At 30.4% G+C, this 20598-nt stretch overlaps 1 protein-coding gene across 1 annotated transcript; it reads right to left on the reverse strand.

The window, feature by feature from the left end:
- Positions 1-335: 335 nt before the first annotated feature.
- LOC111623144 (sorting nexin-3-like) lies at positions 336-19673 on the reverse strand. Its single transcript, XM_023365628.1, has 4 exons — positions 19391-19673; positions 10449-10544; positions 3538-3662; positions 336-1103 (listed from the first exon to the last, which is right to left on the reverse strand). Exons 1-4 carry the CDS (start codon positions 19565-19567, stop codon positions 998-1000), a joined length of 504 nt encoding a protein of 167 aa, XP_023221396.1. The 5' UTR covers positions 19568-19673; the 3' UTR covers positions 336-997.
- Between the last annotated feature and the right edge of the window lie 925 nt (positions 19674-20598).

A 20598-nucleotide genomic window follows, 5' to 3' on the forward strand; every position in this document is an offset into this window, starting at 1 on the left:
GATCTATCTGTGGTGGTGGTGGTGGTCAACTGTCACAAAAATTACTTAATACTTAATATAAATGCACCTAAAAACCAAAGTTTTACACAATAGTGTTTAAATGGCATTATTTACATATCGGTGCCAATCCGATTATTTACATATCGGTGCCAAACTATTAATTTTAATTACCAAACCACGAAAAGAAATATTTTCTTCTGACTGAATTTGCATTAAGATACAAATGATAAATTTTGACTATCAAAAATGTAAATATGCTTGTTGCATCATTTTATTTCAAGAGAGAACCCGTATGTATCCAAGTTGCCAGACAGACTGAGAAAGAAATAAATATATTCTTTCAAAATTTTTTTTTATTATGCAAAACAAAGAACATTTGCATACCAGTACATAATATCAAGTAAAATTATTACATGTAAATGGTAATAATTTTATTCTAGATAGTCCAGTAATTATTAAACAACAGAAATCGAATTTTCTATGTATGAATGTGAATGAATACAAAATTTTCAGATGTTTGATGACAATTTTATATTCTAGCTGCTGTATATTGTTACTGGAAACAATCTGTTACTAGTATCGCTTTGATTTACCTATTATAATTTTTTTTACATCTATAGATTTATATTAGGACATAAGAAATAAAAATGAATAACAAAAATATGTTACAAATTTTAACTGTGTGTCACATGAAGTAATGTTCTCAGACAACTAGATAGAATTTCTTACAAAATCAGTTTGTTTTTTTTTTATTGAAAATGAGAAATCAAAAATAGCTTTATTCAAAGTATTTATATTCTGTATATATGTATGTTTGTATAATATATATTTAATATTTAATTTTACATGATGGCTATTATGTCGAGAAAGAATGTCGAAGGAAGGCAGTGCACGTAACGATAAGAGTCACCTTTTGCTCAAATTCCAAAGAGCAACAAAGCACATCACCTTTAGGAATGACGAAACCAGTAGATTTGCGCGTCTGTCTATGCGCCATTCATGTGTTTCGAATTTTCCCCGGAACGTAGTTCTTGTCAAGCACTGGATCCTGTAAGAACATGTGGAGGCATCGTTCGTTCTGGGCAAGTGGATGTCCGGCCACCCTGAAAATGAATAAAGGTAATAAACAATTTCTAAAGCTACATAAAATAAAAAATTTGACTTTCACATTTTACAGCATGAAGCTGTACAATCTACAACTCAACCACTGTAGATTCCCCATTTCCAATAACTTGCAGAACAGTATACTTTAGCAATTTGTCATTTGGATGCACTTGGGCCATCAACAATAGAAGGCAACAGAATGGCTATTTACGACTAAAAATTTTAAATATACTGAAAAATTGAATTTTAAAAGTGCACAGTTAAGCTGCCTACAACTAGGGTAGCTAACTTTGGGGTAACAAAATATAGTGTGGGTGAAAACCCCCATCAATTTGGAGTGATAAGCAAAAGAAAACTACAAACTTGGAAACAGGACTGCTGAAAGGGAAAACTGGAGACTATTTTTGGACAGGATGAAAATGTAGGTGCCATAAGCAGTTCCTACCCTGTTAATGTTATTTTTTTAATAATAAAAAATGCATGGGAATGAAAATTTATATTTCAATTAGATATGCAATTTCTCATGAAAAAGGGACAAGCTAATGAAACTACTCCAGCAAAGGTGTTTGAATTTGAAAAACTTTAAAACCTTCCCAGAATTTACAGTATCTTTTTTTCATGCCTATCACAAGTTCTGTCCAGATCCATGAAGAGCAATCATAGGGTTAGTGCCAAAGACAATTGTTACATGCAATCAATGTATTAACAATACTGATAAAAAATAATCCATTTGGATACAAAACAGCTAAACTCTGCAGTCCTACACAAATCTAATCAGACTAATGATTTGTACGAGTCACTGTTTTACATAGCTGCAAGACAATCACAAATTAGAGCAAAGTGGCAAAAGGGGCAAGTCGGTTGTTTTAGAAGCTTGCCAAAGACGGCTCAATCAAACATCATTTTATAAATGTTTATGGATCCAATTGCTTTGTTTTTAACAGAAATTTAACTCATTTTCAGTTTAATTTTGAAGATTAATATTCACTTATATTATTTCATTATACTCATGGAACAAATTACAAGACTCGAGTTACACAAATGGAATAGTAGAATATCAACCTGGACCTTGGGGCTGCAACCCCATTTTCTCATCATCCCCAGTTCTGCCAGACATTAGGAGGATTGAGTAGCAAGGACAAGACAATATATGGGTTAAACTCATCATTAAAAATTCTAATTCAGTATGTCAGTCTTACTGTCTGGACCATCTAATGGTTAAATTTAAGTATCATTTAGAACAGTGGTTCCCAATTAGTTTTTCATGCGTACCACTTTAAGAAAGAGCTCAAACTCGCGTACCCCTTATAACAGAAATTCATATTAAGCCATACTAATATTATAAATTCGAAGGTAATTCTGTCTGTTACCTTTTCAAGTCTAAACCACTGAACAGGTTTTAATAAAATTTGGCACAGAGATAGCTTACATGCTGGAGATGAACATGGACTACATTTTACTGCAAGAAAATATCTTACTCCCACAAGAAAATTCCATATAATGTAGGCGAAGCTGTGGGTAGACAGCTAGTGATAAATAGAATAAGTTTTTTTTACATTTATTACCTTTAAAATACAATTCTAATAATAATGAAAATAACAAAGTTATTTAATTTTAATGTTACAAATGTGCACGATTTTCTTTGCACAACTTTGCAAAATCTGGTTGCTTTTTGATCAGCTTTAGTCTCGAGTCATCTTCAAGTTGAAGTCGGTTACGATGTTTAGTTTTCATGTTTGTCATGGCCGAAAATCCGCTCTCGCAGAGGTACGTTGTTCAAAATGGCGGTAAATATTTTATTGCTGCTTCGCTGACATGATAATAATGATAATTGTACAATTAACACAATTAATTGTACAATTTTTGTTTCTTGCATAAGAATTTCATTTAGGTATTGTCACAAATGCATTTTTTGATGAAATTTCAAGATTATTTTTAGTTATAAACGAATTTGTGCATTCGACATCATTTTGTAAATTGCCGAATTTTTGATGGTCCATCCATTATTTTTTTGATTGCTTCATCTCATGCATTTAAATTTTAAATCGACCGATTTTAGATTGCCGCGCGTACCCCTTCACGCAATTTTGTGTACCCCCAGGGGTACGCATACCACTAATTAGGAACCACTGATTTAGAATACAATGATATTCAAATTCATTCTTTATATTAAAGCAATTTTTTTTTTATGAATTAAATCTTTTTTAACACAACTTTATAAATAGAGTTTGATTGAAGAGAGCTGACAATCCAAAACGTGTATTTAAAGAAATCATACATAAAGCATATTATGCAAAGTTTATTTTTATTTTAGCTAAGATGAAGTTAAATTTGGAATATTTATTAATTCCAAATCATTGGTTAAAATTTACCTTCAAGTTTTTTACACTGCCTTTTGGCACATCTAACAAAAGTATAATTTAATAAACTCACTTGTTAATAAACATTTCTAAGCCTTTTTTCCTGTCTTCTATAAATTCTTCCTCAAAAATGCCGTCATCACCCCGGAGAGGCAATTGTCTTTTCCAAGCCTTGCCAGGAAGAGGAGGTACCACAATCTGAAAATTCATATACATACATAATTACATAAAAACCAAAAGTCAGAATGCTCATTAAATCATATTTCAATATTAGAAACAGCTTAATGAATCAAGTCTCCCAAGCTGAAAAATAAATTTAAGATTATCTTTGGAAAGGGATCATCTACATTTATCTAGAGTGACTTCACAATTACCTAAAAAGAACCTCTAAAAATTATTAAAATCTAAAGAGCAGAACAACCTATTAAGTAAATCTTTCATGTTTTTAGTAGTTTAGCTTTTAGTTTAAACTAATTTAGCCCAATTTCTCTTAATGGTATAATATGGCATTCATCAATCTGGAGTGTGCACACTGCTAAAGGTGTAAGAAAATCCGTAACATCCAAACAATTTGAAATCAGCAATTTTTTCAATTTAAAACGAACCTTATTTAGCCTATAAGCAATTCAAAGCTTTCTAGAGAAGTTCAGAAGACACTTACTTAAAAAATCCTAATGAACCAGTCAAACACCTGCAAAAAGAAAAACGAACTGGCAGTCTATATCTACTTCATAGCAGTTTGTATGCCAATGTGAACCTAGCTTAAGCACAGCAGTATTTTAAATTACAATTATTAAAAAATCAAATTATCAAGCAAATATCAAAACTGGCAAAATTCTAATTATTTTCATGTTACATATGTTTAGGATATATAAAATTTTCCTTTTTACTAAATGCATACAGATACTTGCATAATTCACATACCATATTACCAGTTTATCTTCAATATATTAATTTTTTAAATTGATATTGAACTTTAAGACACATATAAACAAACATCAGCTAACCTGATAAAGCAACCAAAGCCGAATTAATGGGATAGAAGTGGCTATAATAATAATTTAAGATAATTTGGTATCAAAGTTAGGTGCCATTTCATGCTAAATTTAATAATGATAATTTTAATTAAATAATTTAAATAAATTTGCAGATGCGTTGCCAATTAAGCTTCCCGGACCTCTGGTCCAATCTCCTCTTCCAGTATATATAAGCTTATGTTACGACCATCCATGGCCAACGCATCTGCACAGTAAGGAGGAGTTGCGGGTTCAAGTCCCGCTCCAGGCCAATTCTTTTCTTCCAGTTAGTTTTTAATTAAATAATTTAAATAAATTTAGAACTAACTGGAAGAAAAGAATTGGCCTGGAGCGGGACTTGAACTCGCAACTCCTGTTTACCATGCAGATGTGTTGGCCATGGATGGTCGTAACGTAAGCTTATATATACTGGAAGAGGAGATTGGACCAGAGGTCCGGGAAGCTTAATTGGCAACGCATCTGCAAATTTATTTAAATTATTTAATTAAAATTATCATTATTAAATTTAGCATGAAATGGCACCTAACTTTGATACCAAATTATCTTAAATTATTATTATAGCCACTTCTATCCCATTAATTCGGATTTGGTTGCTTTTTCAGGTTAGCTGATGTTTGTTTATATGTGTCTTAAAGTTCAATATCAATTTAAAAAATTAATATATTGAAGATAAACTGGTAATATGGTATGTGAATTATGCAAGTATCTGTATGCATTTAGTAAAAAGGAAAATTTTATATATCCTAAACATATGTAACATGAAAATAATTAGAATTTTGCCAGTTTTGATATTTGCTTGATAATTTGATTTTTTAATAATTGTAATTTAAAATACTGCTGTGCTTAAGCTAGGTTCACATTGGCATACAAACTGCTATGAAGTAGATATAGACTGCCAGTTCGTTTTTCTTTTTGCAGGTGTTTGACTGGTTCATTAGGATTTTTTAAGTAAGTGTCTTCTGAACTTCTCTAGAAAGCTTTGAATTGCTTATAGGCTAAATAAGGTTCGTTTTAAATTGAAAAAATTGCTGATTTCAAATTGTTTGGATGTTACGGATTTTCTTACACCTTTAGCAGTGTGCACACTCCAGATTGATGAATGCCATATTATACCATTAANAATAGCGACGATTATTATTTTAAAAAATTTTTGTTAGGCTTAACATCGATGAAAATTCAACACGAAGTAGGTTAATAGCGATATACTAATATACTAATTACATGGGATATAATAATATACTACACTAATAATGGATTTTTTCATACTTTTCGGTTATCCGACTTTTCAATTATCCGACCAACCCCAGTCCCCAATTGGGTCGGATAATCGAGGCTCTACTGTAGTAATAAATATACTGAAAATAGATAATCAATTCTGTACACTGCTGTTCCATGTAATAAGTACAGTGGGTGATCGGTTAACGAACAAATCAGATAAACACTTTCACAAAAGATTTTTATGTTCAGACAATGAACACATGATCGATTAACGAACACCTCACAGAATAAACACAAGAAGAAGCGATGCAAAATAATGAATACCAACTGGTCTTCCCTTGTCTTCAGACAATTCAAAATTTTTTGGAGCACGGGAGACGTCGACATCGACGCTCAACACAGTATACAGAGTGGATAGTATTCCTCCAAACTTTGAAACTCTCCCTTGTAATTCCAGCCTTTTATTTTTCTGACAAAATTCTTTTATGGTATTTGCAAGACTGTCTGGCAGGCACTTTTAAGTTTTGCATTGGTTTTTATTTTTGAACAGTAAGAGTATAATAGCAAAGATAGAGAGGGGGCAAAAGATGTCTGATGTTGCTGGGCAGTATGGCTTGAACAGATCTACAGTATCAGTTCAATCTTATCAGTTCAGTTCAATCTTATCTAAGAAAGATACATATAATCAAGAAGACTCAAGCAGCTTGAGTAACAAAAATCACATCTGAGAAATAAAGAACATTGAAGAGCTCATAATGAAACCTGAAGTGGATCTGATGACAGAAGAACGCCAAGATACTCGGTGAGATGTTTTCTTCTGAAAAAGAGAATTAATGTCAATATCTGCTATTAAACATTTTTTGAAGTGGGATGATGTCAGAATGACAGTCTTAGAATGGCATCCAAACCAGGTTGAGATTAATAGGCTTAGGGATCTCTACAACAATAATGCTATTAATTAATTTGGAAAAATCTTGAGAAAGAGAAAAGCAATCGACATTAGACAGATTCTTTAACCCCCAAAAATGGAAAAAACATGACTAATATAAATGCAAGACTGTGTATATATGTATTTTTATTATTACATATATACTTTCTTACTACATTTATTTATATTTTTTATTTTTTGGGGTCTCCAGAATGAATTAATCAAATTCCCATAAAAACCTATGGTAAATCGATAATCAGTTAAACAATTCAGATAACAAACAAACAGTCCTTGAACTGATTATGTTCATTAACCAATCACCCCTGTATATGAAATACTAAATATTTTTTGTTTAACCAAACTTACAATAAATATTTTTGTTGTTTAACTGGCTTAGTGACTGGTGTGTTTTTAAATATTATATACCAATTATTGAGGTATTTAATATATATATGAATGATGCTCCACAGCCTCAGAAGTTTGAGGACCACTGCACTAAGCCGATGACAGTAAGCATCGCTGGCACTAAGCTCATGCTATTTCTTACAAGTTTTACTTAATCTTGTTTGTTATGTGGTACAATTTATTATTCATACACAATAATTATGTTTAATAAAATCTATGTATAAAATCAGGTTACTTTCATACTAACATTAGTGATAAAACTAAAATATGGTCAAAATTTAGACAGTTACATCATCATCATGTATTAAAACTAATAATTAGAAATTAATCCCAATTCAATCTCTTTTTCAAACAAAAAAATGGAGATCAAATGGACATACAGCTAGCAACTTTGGAAACCTGCATATAATAAGTTGAAATAAATGGTTTGAGCACTTCTCTGGATTAAACTTTTCTTCCAGAATTTTATAAATTAATTTAAAGCTATTAATACAAGATGGCAATCTGTCACTTAGCCTTAGATCAAATTTATCAGTTTATTCATTCTTACCATCACCCAAAACATTATTACTTGAACTTTATACTAATGAGTAAGATATTTCCTATATAACTGTAACGAAGTAGTATAATTTAATAAATTTACCTAAATATTTGCATGCTCTCAATACATCAAGCATTAAAAATCTGTATAACCTTAATCTACAATACTCTTTAAAATTATTCTTCCAACACTTCATTTAACTATACTATTATAATAAAAAGAGGTAAAGTTTAAGTTTGGATGTAGGAGGTAATCTCTGAAACTACTCGTCCAATTTCAAAAATTCTTTCACCAATATTTAGAATGAAACTTCAGGGTGGACATAGCCTGTATATTATTCCATTAAAAGTCTTAATCCTAGATGATATCTTTTAATTTATATGAATGTTTATGTCCAACAGATGGCGCTAACTCTGCGAGTACGATGACCTAAGTTTGCTTTCTGTGAGAATGAACTAAAGTAGATCATCATCTATCTATCTATATAAATAAAAAAGTAATGTTCGTTTGTTCCTACTGATTCCTTTGAAATTTTGATACAATGTTGCATTCGAATACACACATGTTTTTATATAATATACATGTCGAAATCCCCCCATTGGGGAGATGGACAAGATTAAGGCTTACAGTGAAGAACGCTGCTTCTATTTATACTATTTTAGATGCGGTTTTTTGCATTTTTGATTGCGTTTTAATAGGGTACTTCAAGAGAATGTACGTACACTAAGAAGGGATTTTTCGAAAATTCCCCCCACGGGGGAAGTGTTATACATTTATAATAGATACATTTTGAGCCACAACAATGTGTGGCAGGATCTGCTAGTATGTAATGTTTAAGTTAATACTATTCAGTTAAGTAGTATAAAATATTAAAACAAACTACTCCATAGCTTCTCCATATTCATTCTCCAATGGAGTCAAAACTAAAGAAATGACTCATACTATTAAAGCTAAACATTTACTCACTTGTTAAGAAGGCTCCTCAAATGTAAAATCCGACCCAAACTTTTTCCTGGAGTGAAAATTTTCACTCTGGAAAAAACAATTTGGGTTAAACTTTACACTTATTTCATCACAAATTAAGATAATATACAAGAATAAAAATATTTGGAACGGTATAGATAATTTAATGAAAATAACTGCATGACAAAAGGAATGTTTCAAGAGAGATCTTTCTACTAGAGCCAAACTCAACTCTACAATTTGAGATCAAGATAAAAACTTTTACTGACTAACAACTACAATTTACAACTTGATTGTAATTGTTTGCTTCCCCTTCATACATCAGTTTTCAAACAATGTCTTATGAAATAAATTAGTAATAAAGGATAAAACAAATTACAGAATTAATATTGTAGTAAGTTTTGATTAAATTCTGCTATATACTAGCAAATTAAAGTTCTTTAATAATTGTTTAGTGTTTGGAAATCATTTAATATCTGATAAAAATAATTATAATTAGTAATTTAATTTTGCTTTAATTTAAGTAATTTTTATAATGACTAAACATTAAGAGTAAATGAAATAACACCTATGCAATTAAATCTTAAAGTTCCTCACAAAGTAAACTAATTGATTTCTTGTAAAAAACCCTCTGTATAATTTCTAAGAATTAAAATGTTTAAAGCTGATAAATTTAAAAGTATTTCCTTATTTCAACTTATGAAAGTAATAAATTCAGAATATGAAAAAGCCAACTGTTGCAACACACTGATTAATCACCATCTAATGCAAATACACATTTAAAATTCATATTATATTGTAACCTTCACTATTCATTTAAAATTTATAATATATGGAGGAGAACAAAAGTAGCATGCAGTTTTTATTACAGAAGGGGAAAAAAATTCTTACACAAATCACAAATGAGGGATGAAAAATAATAAAACTAAAAATAAACAACTCTGAACCACAGCACCATGCATTATTTCTCAGATTCACAATTGTATACCTACTTTTACATCTCCCTATCTCACACACATTCTGAATAATTATGAATAAAATTAGAAATTTCAATAGTAATCACCATTTGTTACATCAATTTATATATAAATTCAAAAATTCTATTTCTATAATTGTAAATAGGTTAGACAGCAAAGACATTTGTATAAATCTTTTGGTAGCTAAAACTTTGTATTTGGAAAAAATACTTTTATACATCCACCAACAAATTTGTTTTCAGGACTTTTTCATTGCAGGTGGCAACATTAACTGTCTCAGCAATGATTTAGCTGTCATCAAAAATGCCAGTAAAATTAATGAAGAAATGCCTTATAAAACAGATTTCCCAGCAATTCACATTAATACAACTAACAGCCTTATCTTATTTGAACTTTATTCTTAATCTTGCAGAAATAGCATGAGTTTGGTGCCAGCCATGCTTACTGTGTCATTAGCTTAGTGCAGTGGTCCTCAAACTTCTGAGGCTGTGGAACACCATTCATATACATATTAAATACCTCAATAATTGGTATATAATATTTAAAAACACATCAGTCACTAAGCCAGTTAAACAACAAAAATATTTATTGTAAGTTTGGTTAAACAAAAAATATTTAATATTTCATTAATCTTATTTATTCTACAATATATCCAATCTGTCCTCATCTTTACTAAAGCACTCCTCTACATAAATTTAACTATTCAAAAATCATTAATAACGTAACAATTTAGAGAATTTTTTTTTTTATATTTAAGAAAACTGTAATCAAATGACTAATTAAAAACTGAATAAACGATTAAGTCAATGTTTTAATGAACAAATAGGATATTAAATGTGTAAACCATACTTTAAATTTTAAAATTTTCTTTTGAAGGAGTAAGGAACTCATTTTAATTTTCTTAACTTTACATACCTTACTATCTCTCTCCAATTCGTTTCTCAACCATTCAAAATCACTATAGCGTCTACGAACACTGGATTCTTTCATTTTGAAAACTGGCAGATTTGTCTGTAATAAAAAAAATAGCCATTAAAACAAGCAGTAAAATGAGTATATATTTAATAAGTATGATTAATTCTTAATTAAAGTACAGAAGTGTTTATGTTAATCTTTACAGATACGTGCAGCTTCTAGACAGCTTGAGTCCCAGTCAGATATTCAAAGCATCACGACCTGTTCAATCCAGAAATGTTTCCCCCCTCATCATCCACCAAGTTGTCTCTGTGGGCCTGGCCACACCCATAATGAAATTGATATGTAGTATTTAATACTATTGATAGAATTTAATTTGAGGCCAATTAAACATTGAAATAATTATTAAAGTCAGCTATTATAACCATTAAATATGAATTAATCACACATCACAGAAATCTTTATTAATCACTTCAAATCCCAGTATGCATTTTTGGCCTTTACATTGGTCCTCATCAGTTTACATAGTAATCTGGTCAGAGGAGAGACAGAATTTTCAAGTGCTACTAAATCAATGTATAAAACCTGGCATGCATTCCCGAAAGATGAGTCTGAAGGACCACAAACAGCAAAGTGGCTATAAAGGGAGACATAACAAAATTTATGCATCATTGGTCTAACCCAGCGTTTCTCAACCTCTAACGAATCGTCGCCCCCCTTCAATAAAACCATTACGTAGTATCACCCCCTTCACTCCAAAATTCTGATGCCGAGGGCCAAGGTTAATGCCAAATTCATACTGCATTAAATAGACTAGTCACTAGTATAATGTTATTTGTTTGATTATTGTACAATATAACGAATAAAATATCTAATTATTCTTAATATAATGTTTTACTATATCGCCCAGAAAATTGTTTTTCGCCCCCAAAATATAAATTGTTACTAATCGCCCCTCAACATGGAAAACCGCCCACATGGGGCGATATCGCCCCCATTGAGAAATACTGGTCTAACCAGTCCAGAGAAAGTAACATCGGCCAATAAAATTCATACTGAATATAATTAGGTAACAGGACACACAGTTGGAAAAATGAAACCAAAATCAGAAAAAATGACCCCATGGAAAGTTGGATTAATAATGCTGAAGGAAAGGACCAACAAAGGTCACATCATTCCATTAAAATTTTTATTTCTAAATTACACATTTGGCAACCTTTTATTAAACTATTAATAATTATATTTAAACAAAAAGCAGTAGGAGTAATACAGTGTTTTGTTTCTAATTAAAAATTTATTCATTAAAAATAAATTCACTATTAAACTGATCCTAAAAACAGACATGTACGGTACCTATCAAGAATTCCATACAATGCTTTAACCATACCATCCAGTCATCAGCCATTGCTCTGGGAATTTACAATCTAATTCTTGTGAGCAACCCCAGAATTTTTCATGGATGATGGGGCCCAGTCTCCCCACTGTACACTTGGAAAAAACCACAGCAGGCACAAGAAAAAAAATCTCAATTTTATTGTTAAACTGGGAATAATCATTGAAAATTACCATTATTACCATAAATTTTTGTATTTTAAATTACCATTACAACCATTTTATTGTAACCGAATTTAAATAATAGTTTAAATATTTGGTTGCTTGTGTTTGATAAGCCCTAATACATTGTTTACAACTGTTTACTGTAAAAATGAATGTGATAAAGGGGGAAGCAGCAAAGTTAATAATAAAAACATTATGGAAAATCTAACTTGTGAGTCATACTTGGAACTGTTCAAAAATTTTCCTCCTGTAACTTTAATTTGACAGAAAACGAAACTGTTTTCCAATACAAACCAAAACACATACAAAGCAGCTTAAATTTCAAAAATTTAACAAGTTGATTAATATGACTGCATATTTTTTCAACATATTTTGAATTTAAAATAATTGGGATTAGGTTTAGACTTTTATGTTGATTTCAAAACAAGTTCTCTTAAAAACTAACACAAACTAAAAAATTACTTCTAAACAATTACACATTGTGGATAACATCTGTCACATCTGGTTCTCTGATACATTAACTAAATGATGTCTTTACACTAACAGAACTTAGCAAAATTTTTAAAAATTCATAAAATAATTTAACAACATGCAGTAAGTTACAATAACCCATTGAAAAAAGTTTCCTTTAAGTTTCACACAATGAGAAAGTCTACTAAAATCTTACTCGTTCATCAAAAAAATTTGCTTGTAGTAACAAAATTTGCAATAGATGTGACTTATAAATGTAAAATATCTAAAGTAATTCAAATCACCTAACAGTAAAATTAATAATGGGTCTGGTACAGGATGCTTGAAAAGTTACTGTGCAATGGAAAAAGTTTTACGTACAATATTGCAATTTATCCTATACAAATGCTGGAAATATCTTCCAGGGGAGTGAGGTCCAGAGATCTTAGCAGGCCTGATTCCTCGTGACATTATGCAATCACCAAAGTCTTCATAAAAAAAATAGCAGTCCTAAAACAGGAACATCCACAAGCGAGCAGTAATGCTATCCACTGCAAGTGGAAATGCGGGATGTACGATTTACAAGCCTTTACACACCATACTAATTGGGAGGACACTATAATAGCACTAAAACATGGATATAAAAGGGACCCAATATGTAGTTATCCTTCACCTACTCCAACCAACAAGCCATGCACAACACTTCCAACACTCAAGGAACTTCCAACAATAGTATTGCAACTCTAACTCCAGGCATACTATAATAGAGTATAACCAATATTTACACATATAAAAAAATTGCTGGCCTTACAGGTACCAAAATTGCTTACAAGAAGTCCCACACAATATACAAGTTATTACACAACAAGAAGAACAAAATTGACAAACGTAGAGGCCCAGGTGTTTTACAGTGTTCCTGTGAGGAAAAACAGGTTCCAAAAGGATTTATAGTTTACATTGGTTCCATCAAATGCTTACTACAAAAAAGGATGCAAGAACATTGTTATGACATTGTAAACAAAAGGCATATCACCTTATGCCACTGACCTTGACCTCCAAAATATCAAGGTTAAGAAGGCAATCCTTCCAAATGGATCATATTAAGACCTTAGAAATAGACAAGGCTGTCCTGAATTGCAAATGCATTAACTTTATGGATGGTAACACTGTATTGTATGCATGCAGTACTTTTATGAAAAACCTGGCAAAGCTGACAAATTAACTTTATTATTTGCTATTAAGTTATATCCTAAAAAATTTTTTAAAATATTTTTAAATAAAAAAGTTTTTTATATTTTATACCATTTCATTTTTGTATATGTTATATGTTTGTTCCAAATTTTAAAAATATTCTGTTCTACACATTCCAATTTGGAATTTCATTGGTTCAAAACCTGAAGCAGACCTTGGTTAAGGTCAAAAACATTCATTAGAAGTTTTTATTAAACAATCTTTTGTTACTGGATTTTAAAGGTTCTTTATTGTTTGTTATACATGCTTATTGTTAAATTTATAATTTTCAATATTTCTGGCAATGTTTTGTAAAATTAATTTATATTAAAATTTAATCATAGTTTAATGAACTTTCCATATCAGAAACTGTCCACTTAAGACAGGTATCTGTTAATAAATTGCTTCATTAGATGGTTTCTTTAAATAATAATATAGGATTTTGTTTTGTAAAAGAATGCATGGTAAGAACTTATAAGTCAATCTCTAATATTAGCACTTTTATGCAACAATCAACATAATCTGATATTAATGTTAAGTGCAATTTCATACTAAATTTAATAATTAGAAGCTGATTTAAATTAATCTATAAAAAATATGGCCTGCAGTAGCACTCAAAAGAATTATTACAAGCTAGACAGGCCTCATTACTATTATGTTTCTGATTATGCTTTCTAACTTCATAAATAGAATATTTGCCAAATTGTTCCAACTCACAACTCATTTGATTATGCTTTCCTTTTTAAAAATTCAGATTTTAATACTTTCTTTTCATCATGCAAGGAAGAAATACCAGCCTCAGTCTACTCATGAAAACATGGGTAGACTGATGCAGAGAGAAGTATCACCTAAAATGAATCTGTAGAAACCTCAGACTAATTTAAGGACAAATCCTACAAAGTGACAGCATTGAATTTTTTAAATTCAATTTATACAGTGTAATCGTAAAGGAGCTTTTGGGAACAAAATGGCATTACAGGCAAACTATCAAAAAAGTTGTCACCACTTGGCCAAGCCACAAGCATAGCCCACTGCAGAGGAATTTTTGTACTTTTTAAAAAAAATACATTTGGTTCATAGAATGACAGTTATTAATTAAGAGTTAAACTGTAAATCATTATATTTCCAGATTTTGGAGTTATATATATTTAGGTTTAATAGTAAATAGAAATAACTAAAATTACTCTGAGAAAAATGGCAGCACCTCTTAACTTTTTTGATGATGTACATACATCCAATACTTTGAAATAAAGATTCTATTTTAAAATTGATAATTTATGATATTAAATGGAGTGTAGAAATAAGGGCTACAACTTTCTTATATATGTATATAAACAATGTTTTTCATGTGTGTGCACACATACAATATATGTTCAAGAATCATTATATAGGCTTTATATAAAAACACTTTTACATTACCCAAAATTATCTACTGTCTGATAATTTCTATTCGTGATAAATCTTTCTGCATTTTTACAGTAAACACTCAAAAAATCATTTAAGATTAGATAAAAGAAAGATTTTACAAGTAAATGTTTATACTATTTTTATTTTACATTCATTTTATGTTTTCATATATAAGCTTGTTTTAACCAGAACAGATTATGCAAAATTTAATTGGCTATTTCATAATTCCTGAAAAAATGGCTTTAAAACAAATTTTCATTCTAATTTTCAATTGTTTGTCCATTTAATTAATATTTTAACATCCCAAAGTACTGTACAACAACAAATCAGTATGCATTTGTAACTAGCAAGATGTATTATTTTACCTCAACTTTCAATTTTGAAATCATTTCCAGTTTAGAATATTGGAAATACAACATATAGGATAATATATAAAATTTAATATGGTACTTGTAATACATTCATTCATTGCAGTGTAGTATTAAAATTATGACAGTGTTACTATTGCATTACAAAGAATCCAATACACTCAAACCGCCATCTTTGCATTGTCTGCTGCAAGTACCAAGTTTTTGCAAATAGCTTATCCTTAATCCAGGTTCAGAATGCTTAAAAATAAGTAACAAATCTTTAAATTATAAATAAATGAAGAAATTAGAGGAAAGAAAAATGTCAAAATAAAAAAATGAATTTTATTCTGTTATCTGTATTCCGAATGAAGTTCAATGGTAAAAATGGACATGCCAAGTATCCTGACTTGTTATAAATGCAATTAAAAACTTTATGGATGTGATCAAATAAATCTTCTCTCATCTAGGAATAAACCATTTAAAAGTAAAACCAAATGTACAAACAGCACGGATTAATTTGAACATGTTTGATTTTGCACTATAATAGGTTAATTCTGCACACAAATCTCATTTCTAAGATATCTTCCATTTTCTAAAAACACTAAAATTGATTGTAATCCTATTTTCACCCATAGGATGTTGTATCTGGAGGTTCTTTCCAGTTAAAGAAGATTAACCATTAGGCGAGGTGTCATTACAGATGTTTAGAAGCTGAAATTTTAAAGGCTAATTTGAATTTTCAAATAATAGCTAAGATTGTCAATTAATGGATTTGATGCTAAAGTATTTTTTAAATAGTAATTTTGAAATGACTAGACTGAAGAGGGGTATTGTATTTGGGAAATCCAAAATGCATTTCAAGTAATCAAATTTAAGAAGGAAAGTCCAATTTTTATGGCATCCAATGTGATAAAAAGAGCATCCTGTTATTTAAGACAGTATTATAATCCAGTTTAAAATGTATTAGTAGTTTTTCATAATTCAGCAGTATAGGATAAACAAACATGAATGAACTTTGTACAATGAATTGGCAGTTATTTTTACGACAATTTATATTTTTATTCATACATGATTCACACCCTGATAGCAAACTTTGTTCTTTGCTATGCTAGTTCCCCCCTTCATTTGTTTAAATGAAAGATAAAAAGCCTGCTAGCATAATAACAAGATTAAATAAACAGATTAATGGTGCCACTATAAAAAAATAAATATTACATCAAAATAAACAGTTAACACAACAGAGAACATAAATTTTTCACCCAAATAAGAAGCAAATTGCATCTTATAAAGGAGGATTAGATTAATTTTTTCCATTACATAAAATAAAATGAACTGGTTAGATAGAAGAGCATTTGTTTTGCTGATTAAGCTGATAATTTATAGGTTCTGGTATCATTTATCAAGGGCAATTTTTTTAATCTTATCTCAAAAGCCTATTTTCTCATAAGTTTGCACGCAATATTAAAATTTAGCTTTAAAGCAGTTATGATTAATATACAAATGCAAGATCATAAATATTAGACAATGTAAATAGATAAAAGGAACAGGACGACATCAAATTAAGATAATCTAATAGAAAAACTTTGAGAACAAACCACAAGAGAAAAGTGAAAATACAAACAGACCAAATTAAGAGGGCAGAAGTGCTAAGATTGCACTTCCTTTCCTCCATTGATTACAGTTAGTCCTATCTAATTTGAATGTGACCTTATCAAATCATGATAACCGTACTTAAACACAACTTCCATCAATGTCAATTTATTGCAATCGAAAGAGTAAAATCAAAGATTGTAAATAGTGATGAATTTGTTTCACAGATTGCATCTGCAACTATTACACTTCATTCAACAATCTTAGTTAAACAGAAATTAAAATTTTCCATATAACAGCTAACATGTGCTATTGACATTTTAAATTTATTGATACACACAATTATATAGCTTGGTATGCTACTTTAAAACAACAAAATTCAATAGATAACACATTTTCACAATCCAATTCCATATTAAACTATTTTGAATTAAAAATATTAAATAATCTGATATAAAAACTATTTCAATGCCATATACTTTAGCTAATTTATATGTAAAATACAAGTATTGCTGATCATCCAAATAAAAACATTTATTCTTAACAATGCAGGAAAAAAATTTTAAAGCCTGACATACATTGAATTTCTATCATTAAAGAAGTTATATTCAATTAAACTTGAATAAGCTCATCTAAGTTAATTATGCAAATTATTAGGTAAGGACAATATACCTTATACCACTTTAAGTATAAATCTCTTTAAAAGGGAAAGAAAATTCAATTACTGCAAGTAATAAAAATTAGTTATTCCAATGTTTAAACATTGGTATAACTAATTTTTAATAAATTTATATAACTTTTCAAAAATAGCACAACCTTCTGGCTACAGACTAAACATAAATTATGCTCTATTATTTATCTCAAATTACAAGATGCCAATATTTTGAATTTTCAGATTTTATGTAATGCATAAAATTACGTCAAATAATACCTAGTAGTGTAAAACAAATAGGCAGCGAAATACAATCTCATTCAAGCAGAAAATTAAAAAGACGACTTTAAAGCAAGACATCTAAACAAGTTTCATACAAGATTTGTTCTATTGAACATTCTCTATAAACACTGCAAAATATTAAAAAATATATATTTTATATATTACACACTTACTTCTGCTTCTTATTAAACATTGCTCTATCAAATCAAGAGAGAAATTTTAATGGAGTTGATAAAACATTTGAGATTTTGCATAAGAAAAATAGAAAAACTAAAACTAGCCGAAATATTAAAAAAAACCACCTTTTCTTCCAAGTCCAATATTTATATTAAACCAAGCAATTACAAGATTAATCAGGCAATCATTTGGCTTATCAGATTTTCAGATATTTATATATGTATATACACATCAGACCGGGGTAAAGCAATAGCCAGCAGAGTGCCATGGCAGACGTCAAAGTAACCAGCAAAGCATCTGCACGGTAAGCAGCAGTTACAGGTTCGAGTCAATTCTTTTCTTCCAGAACATTCTAAACTCAATAAATATTAATTATAATATGAGATAACACATAATGCCTACCTCTAGTACCAAATTATTCAATATATATCCAATAGTAGCAGGTAAAGTAACCCAATTAATCTGGCAATCACATTTAATAATTTGACAAGTATTTACGGGTGTAATGCATCACACTAGAACAGTGGGTTCCCAAAGTGGATGCTACCGCCCCCTGCACAGTGAGTAAATCTGAGGGAGCAAAAACAAGCAAGTGGAGTACTGCATGGTACTGAACAGTAACCATAGGAGAGGGTTGGGTCACTGACCACCTTTCCTCTGTTAAAATGGATAAGAAACATTGCATTTAATGGTTCCAGATGTGGAAAACAATGTATGATAAGTATAGCATAGAAAAGTTTTTTTAAGAATATTTCCAAGCCTTTCTCACACAAGATTAAATGGGTTAGAGGTGTTGGGGTATAATTGGGGGCATTGGATATAAGTTTACGGAACCAAGGGGGCAGTGGCTCGGAAAAGTTTGGGAATCACTGCACTAGAGGGTTTTTTTTTATTTTAGCTGTAATTTGCTGTAATTGTACATTGTATTTAACACACACTGTGTTAAAAGGGGCAGTTATGTTTACTTTCACATTATAGGCACCCAATGCAGTAATTTAAATTTTCAACGAAAATTAATTCATTCCCAATTAAATTCCGTCGTAAATAAGCAAGTTACGTTTATAACACGCAACTTAACGGCGATTTTTAACGTCCAGTAATCTAATTACATACGTTCGAGTAACAGACGACACGTAACACGGGACTTAGGCTTACATTCCCACTCTTTAAACAGTTACGCACGGCTTAATTATGCGTAAAGCGGGCGAATTAGCATTTAATTAACATTGACCACGCGTTATACTCACTCTCATTCGAACTTCGTAGTCGGTGTGTCTCTTCCTTGCCACGCCATGAGTCATAGGATTGACTACATCGATTTCTAGAAAGTTCGCTGGAGCCGCGTATGCATCGTCTAACGTCTGCTTTTTGGGTTGGAGACGGCGTGTGGCATCTTGGGGCGGATTCTCTGTAGTTGCATCCATGTTTTTTTTATCCGGTTTTCCTCCTCCGACACTCGTAAACACTGCGACTCGGTGCTGTAAGGGGCGGATGCAATTTCCACCTCTGAAGAAAACTAAAGGGAGACACCTGGTGAGATGAATTTTATCGTCTGCCCGATTAAAATTTATTTATTTATTTTGTCTTTAATGACATTCTTGTCGATTTGTTTTATATTATTAATTATTCTATTTGTACTAATTATATTAATTTACTATTATAATTACGGTTTATTGAGAAAAAGTTATGTAACTTTTCCGCCTTTTATCGGATTTTATTTAAAAATAACTTTTATATTATTAATCGTATTAAATATATGAAATTGTGTGTGGCGCTACATGTTACGAGATTTTGTTATAAAAAGTTTCTATATTTTTTTTTATTATTATAAAATGACAAAATGCTTAATTTTGAAAATAAATTTTTTTTTATATATTAAAAAATCGCTGTTAACAACGAGTAAAATCTTTATTGAGTCTGATCCCACTCGAGATACGACACGTGTTTGCCCTCTATCTCACCCTCTCCTCGACTTTTAATAGCATCACTGCCATTATACGCAAAGCTACCGTGACCAAATTTCGTTTCTTAATCTTTATCCCATTCTGAGATATTAAACAAAACAAATGCCAACACACAAAACCATGACTTTTTTTGCCTTTTTTTACTTTTTGGAGTTCCGAAAGTCTCAAAACATGGAGATTTGCAAAAATCTCGGAGGTCAAATTTGACACGATTCTAATACTTTCCCTTGTTATGTATACATAGTAAGGAAAAGTATTGAAAGCCAAGAAAGTAAAACCTTATTATTCAAGATTGTTATACGTACTTATTGAGTATCTTTTTTTTATTTTTGATTGTATCCTTTAAGCACTGAAAATTTTTAATCATATTCATCATTGGTTAGGCCTAATCTACAACGGAGGCGGCCGGGTGATGAAGGACGGGCCCGACATAACCCGAATAGATCACTTTTGAAAAATTTTCGCTGTGTCCTCAGAGAAGTAAGCTGACG

This window comes from Centruroides sculpturatus, unplaced genomic scaffold (genome assembly GCF_000671375.1).
Source record: "Centruroides sculpturatus isolate CEXI.00-Female unplaced genomic scaffold, Cexi_2.0 scaffold136, whole genome shotgun sequence".
Lineage (NCBI taxonomy): Eukaryota > Metazoa > Arthropoda > Arachnida > Scorpiones > Buthidae > Centruroides > Centruroides sculpturatus.

Excerpts from the sequence above, each read along its gene's own strand:
- LOC111623144 (XM_023365628.1), bottom strand. The coding sequence starts at position 19,567 with ATGGATGCAACTACAGAGAATCCGCCCCAAGATGCCACACGCCGTCTC. Across the intron at positions 3,663-10,448 it reads AATTGGAGAGAGATAGTAAG|ATTGTGGTACCTCCTCTTCC; the intron begins GTATGTAAAGTT and ends ATGAATTTTCAG. Across the intron at positions 1,104-3,537 it reads TTAGAAATGTTTATTAACAA|GGTGGCCGGACATCCACTTG; the intron begins GTGAGTTTATTA and ends ATTCATTTTCAG.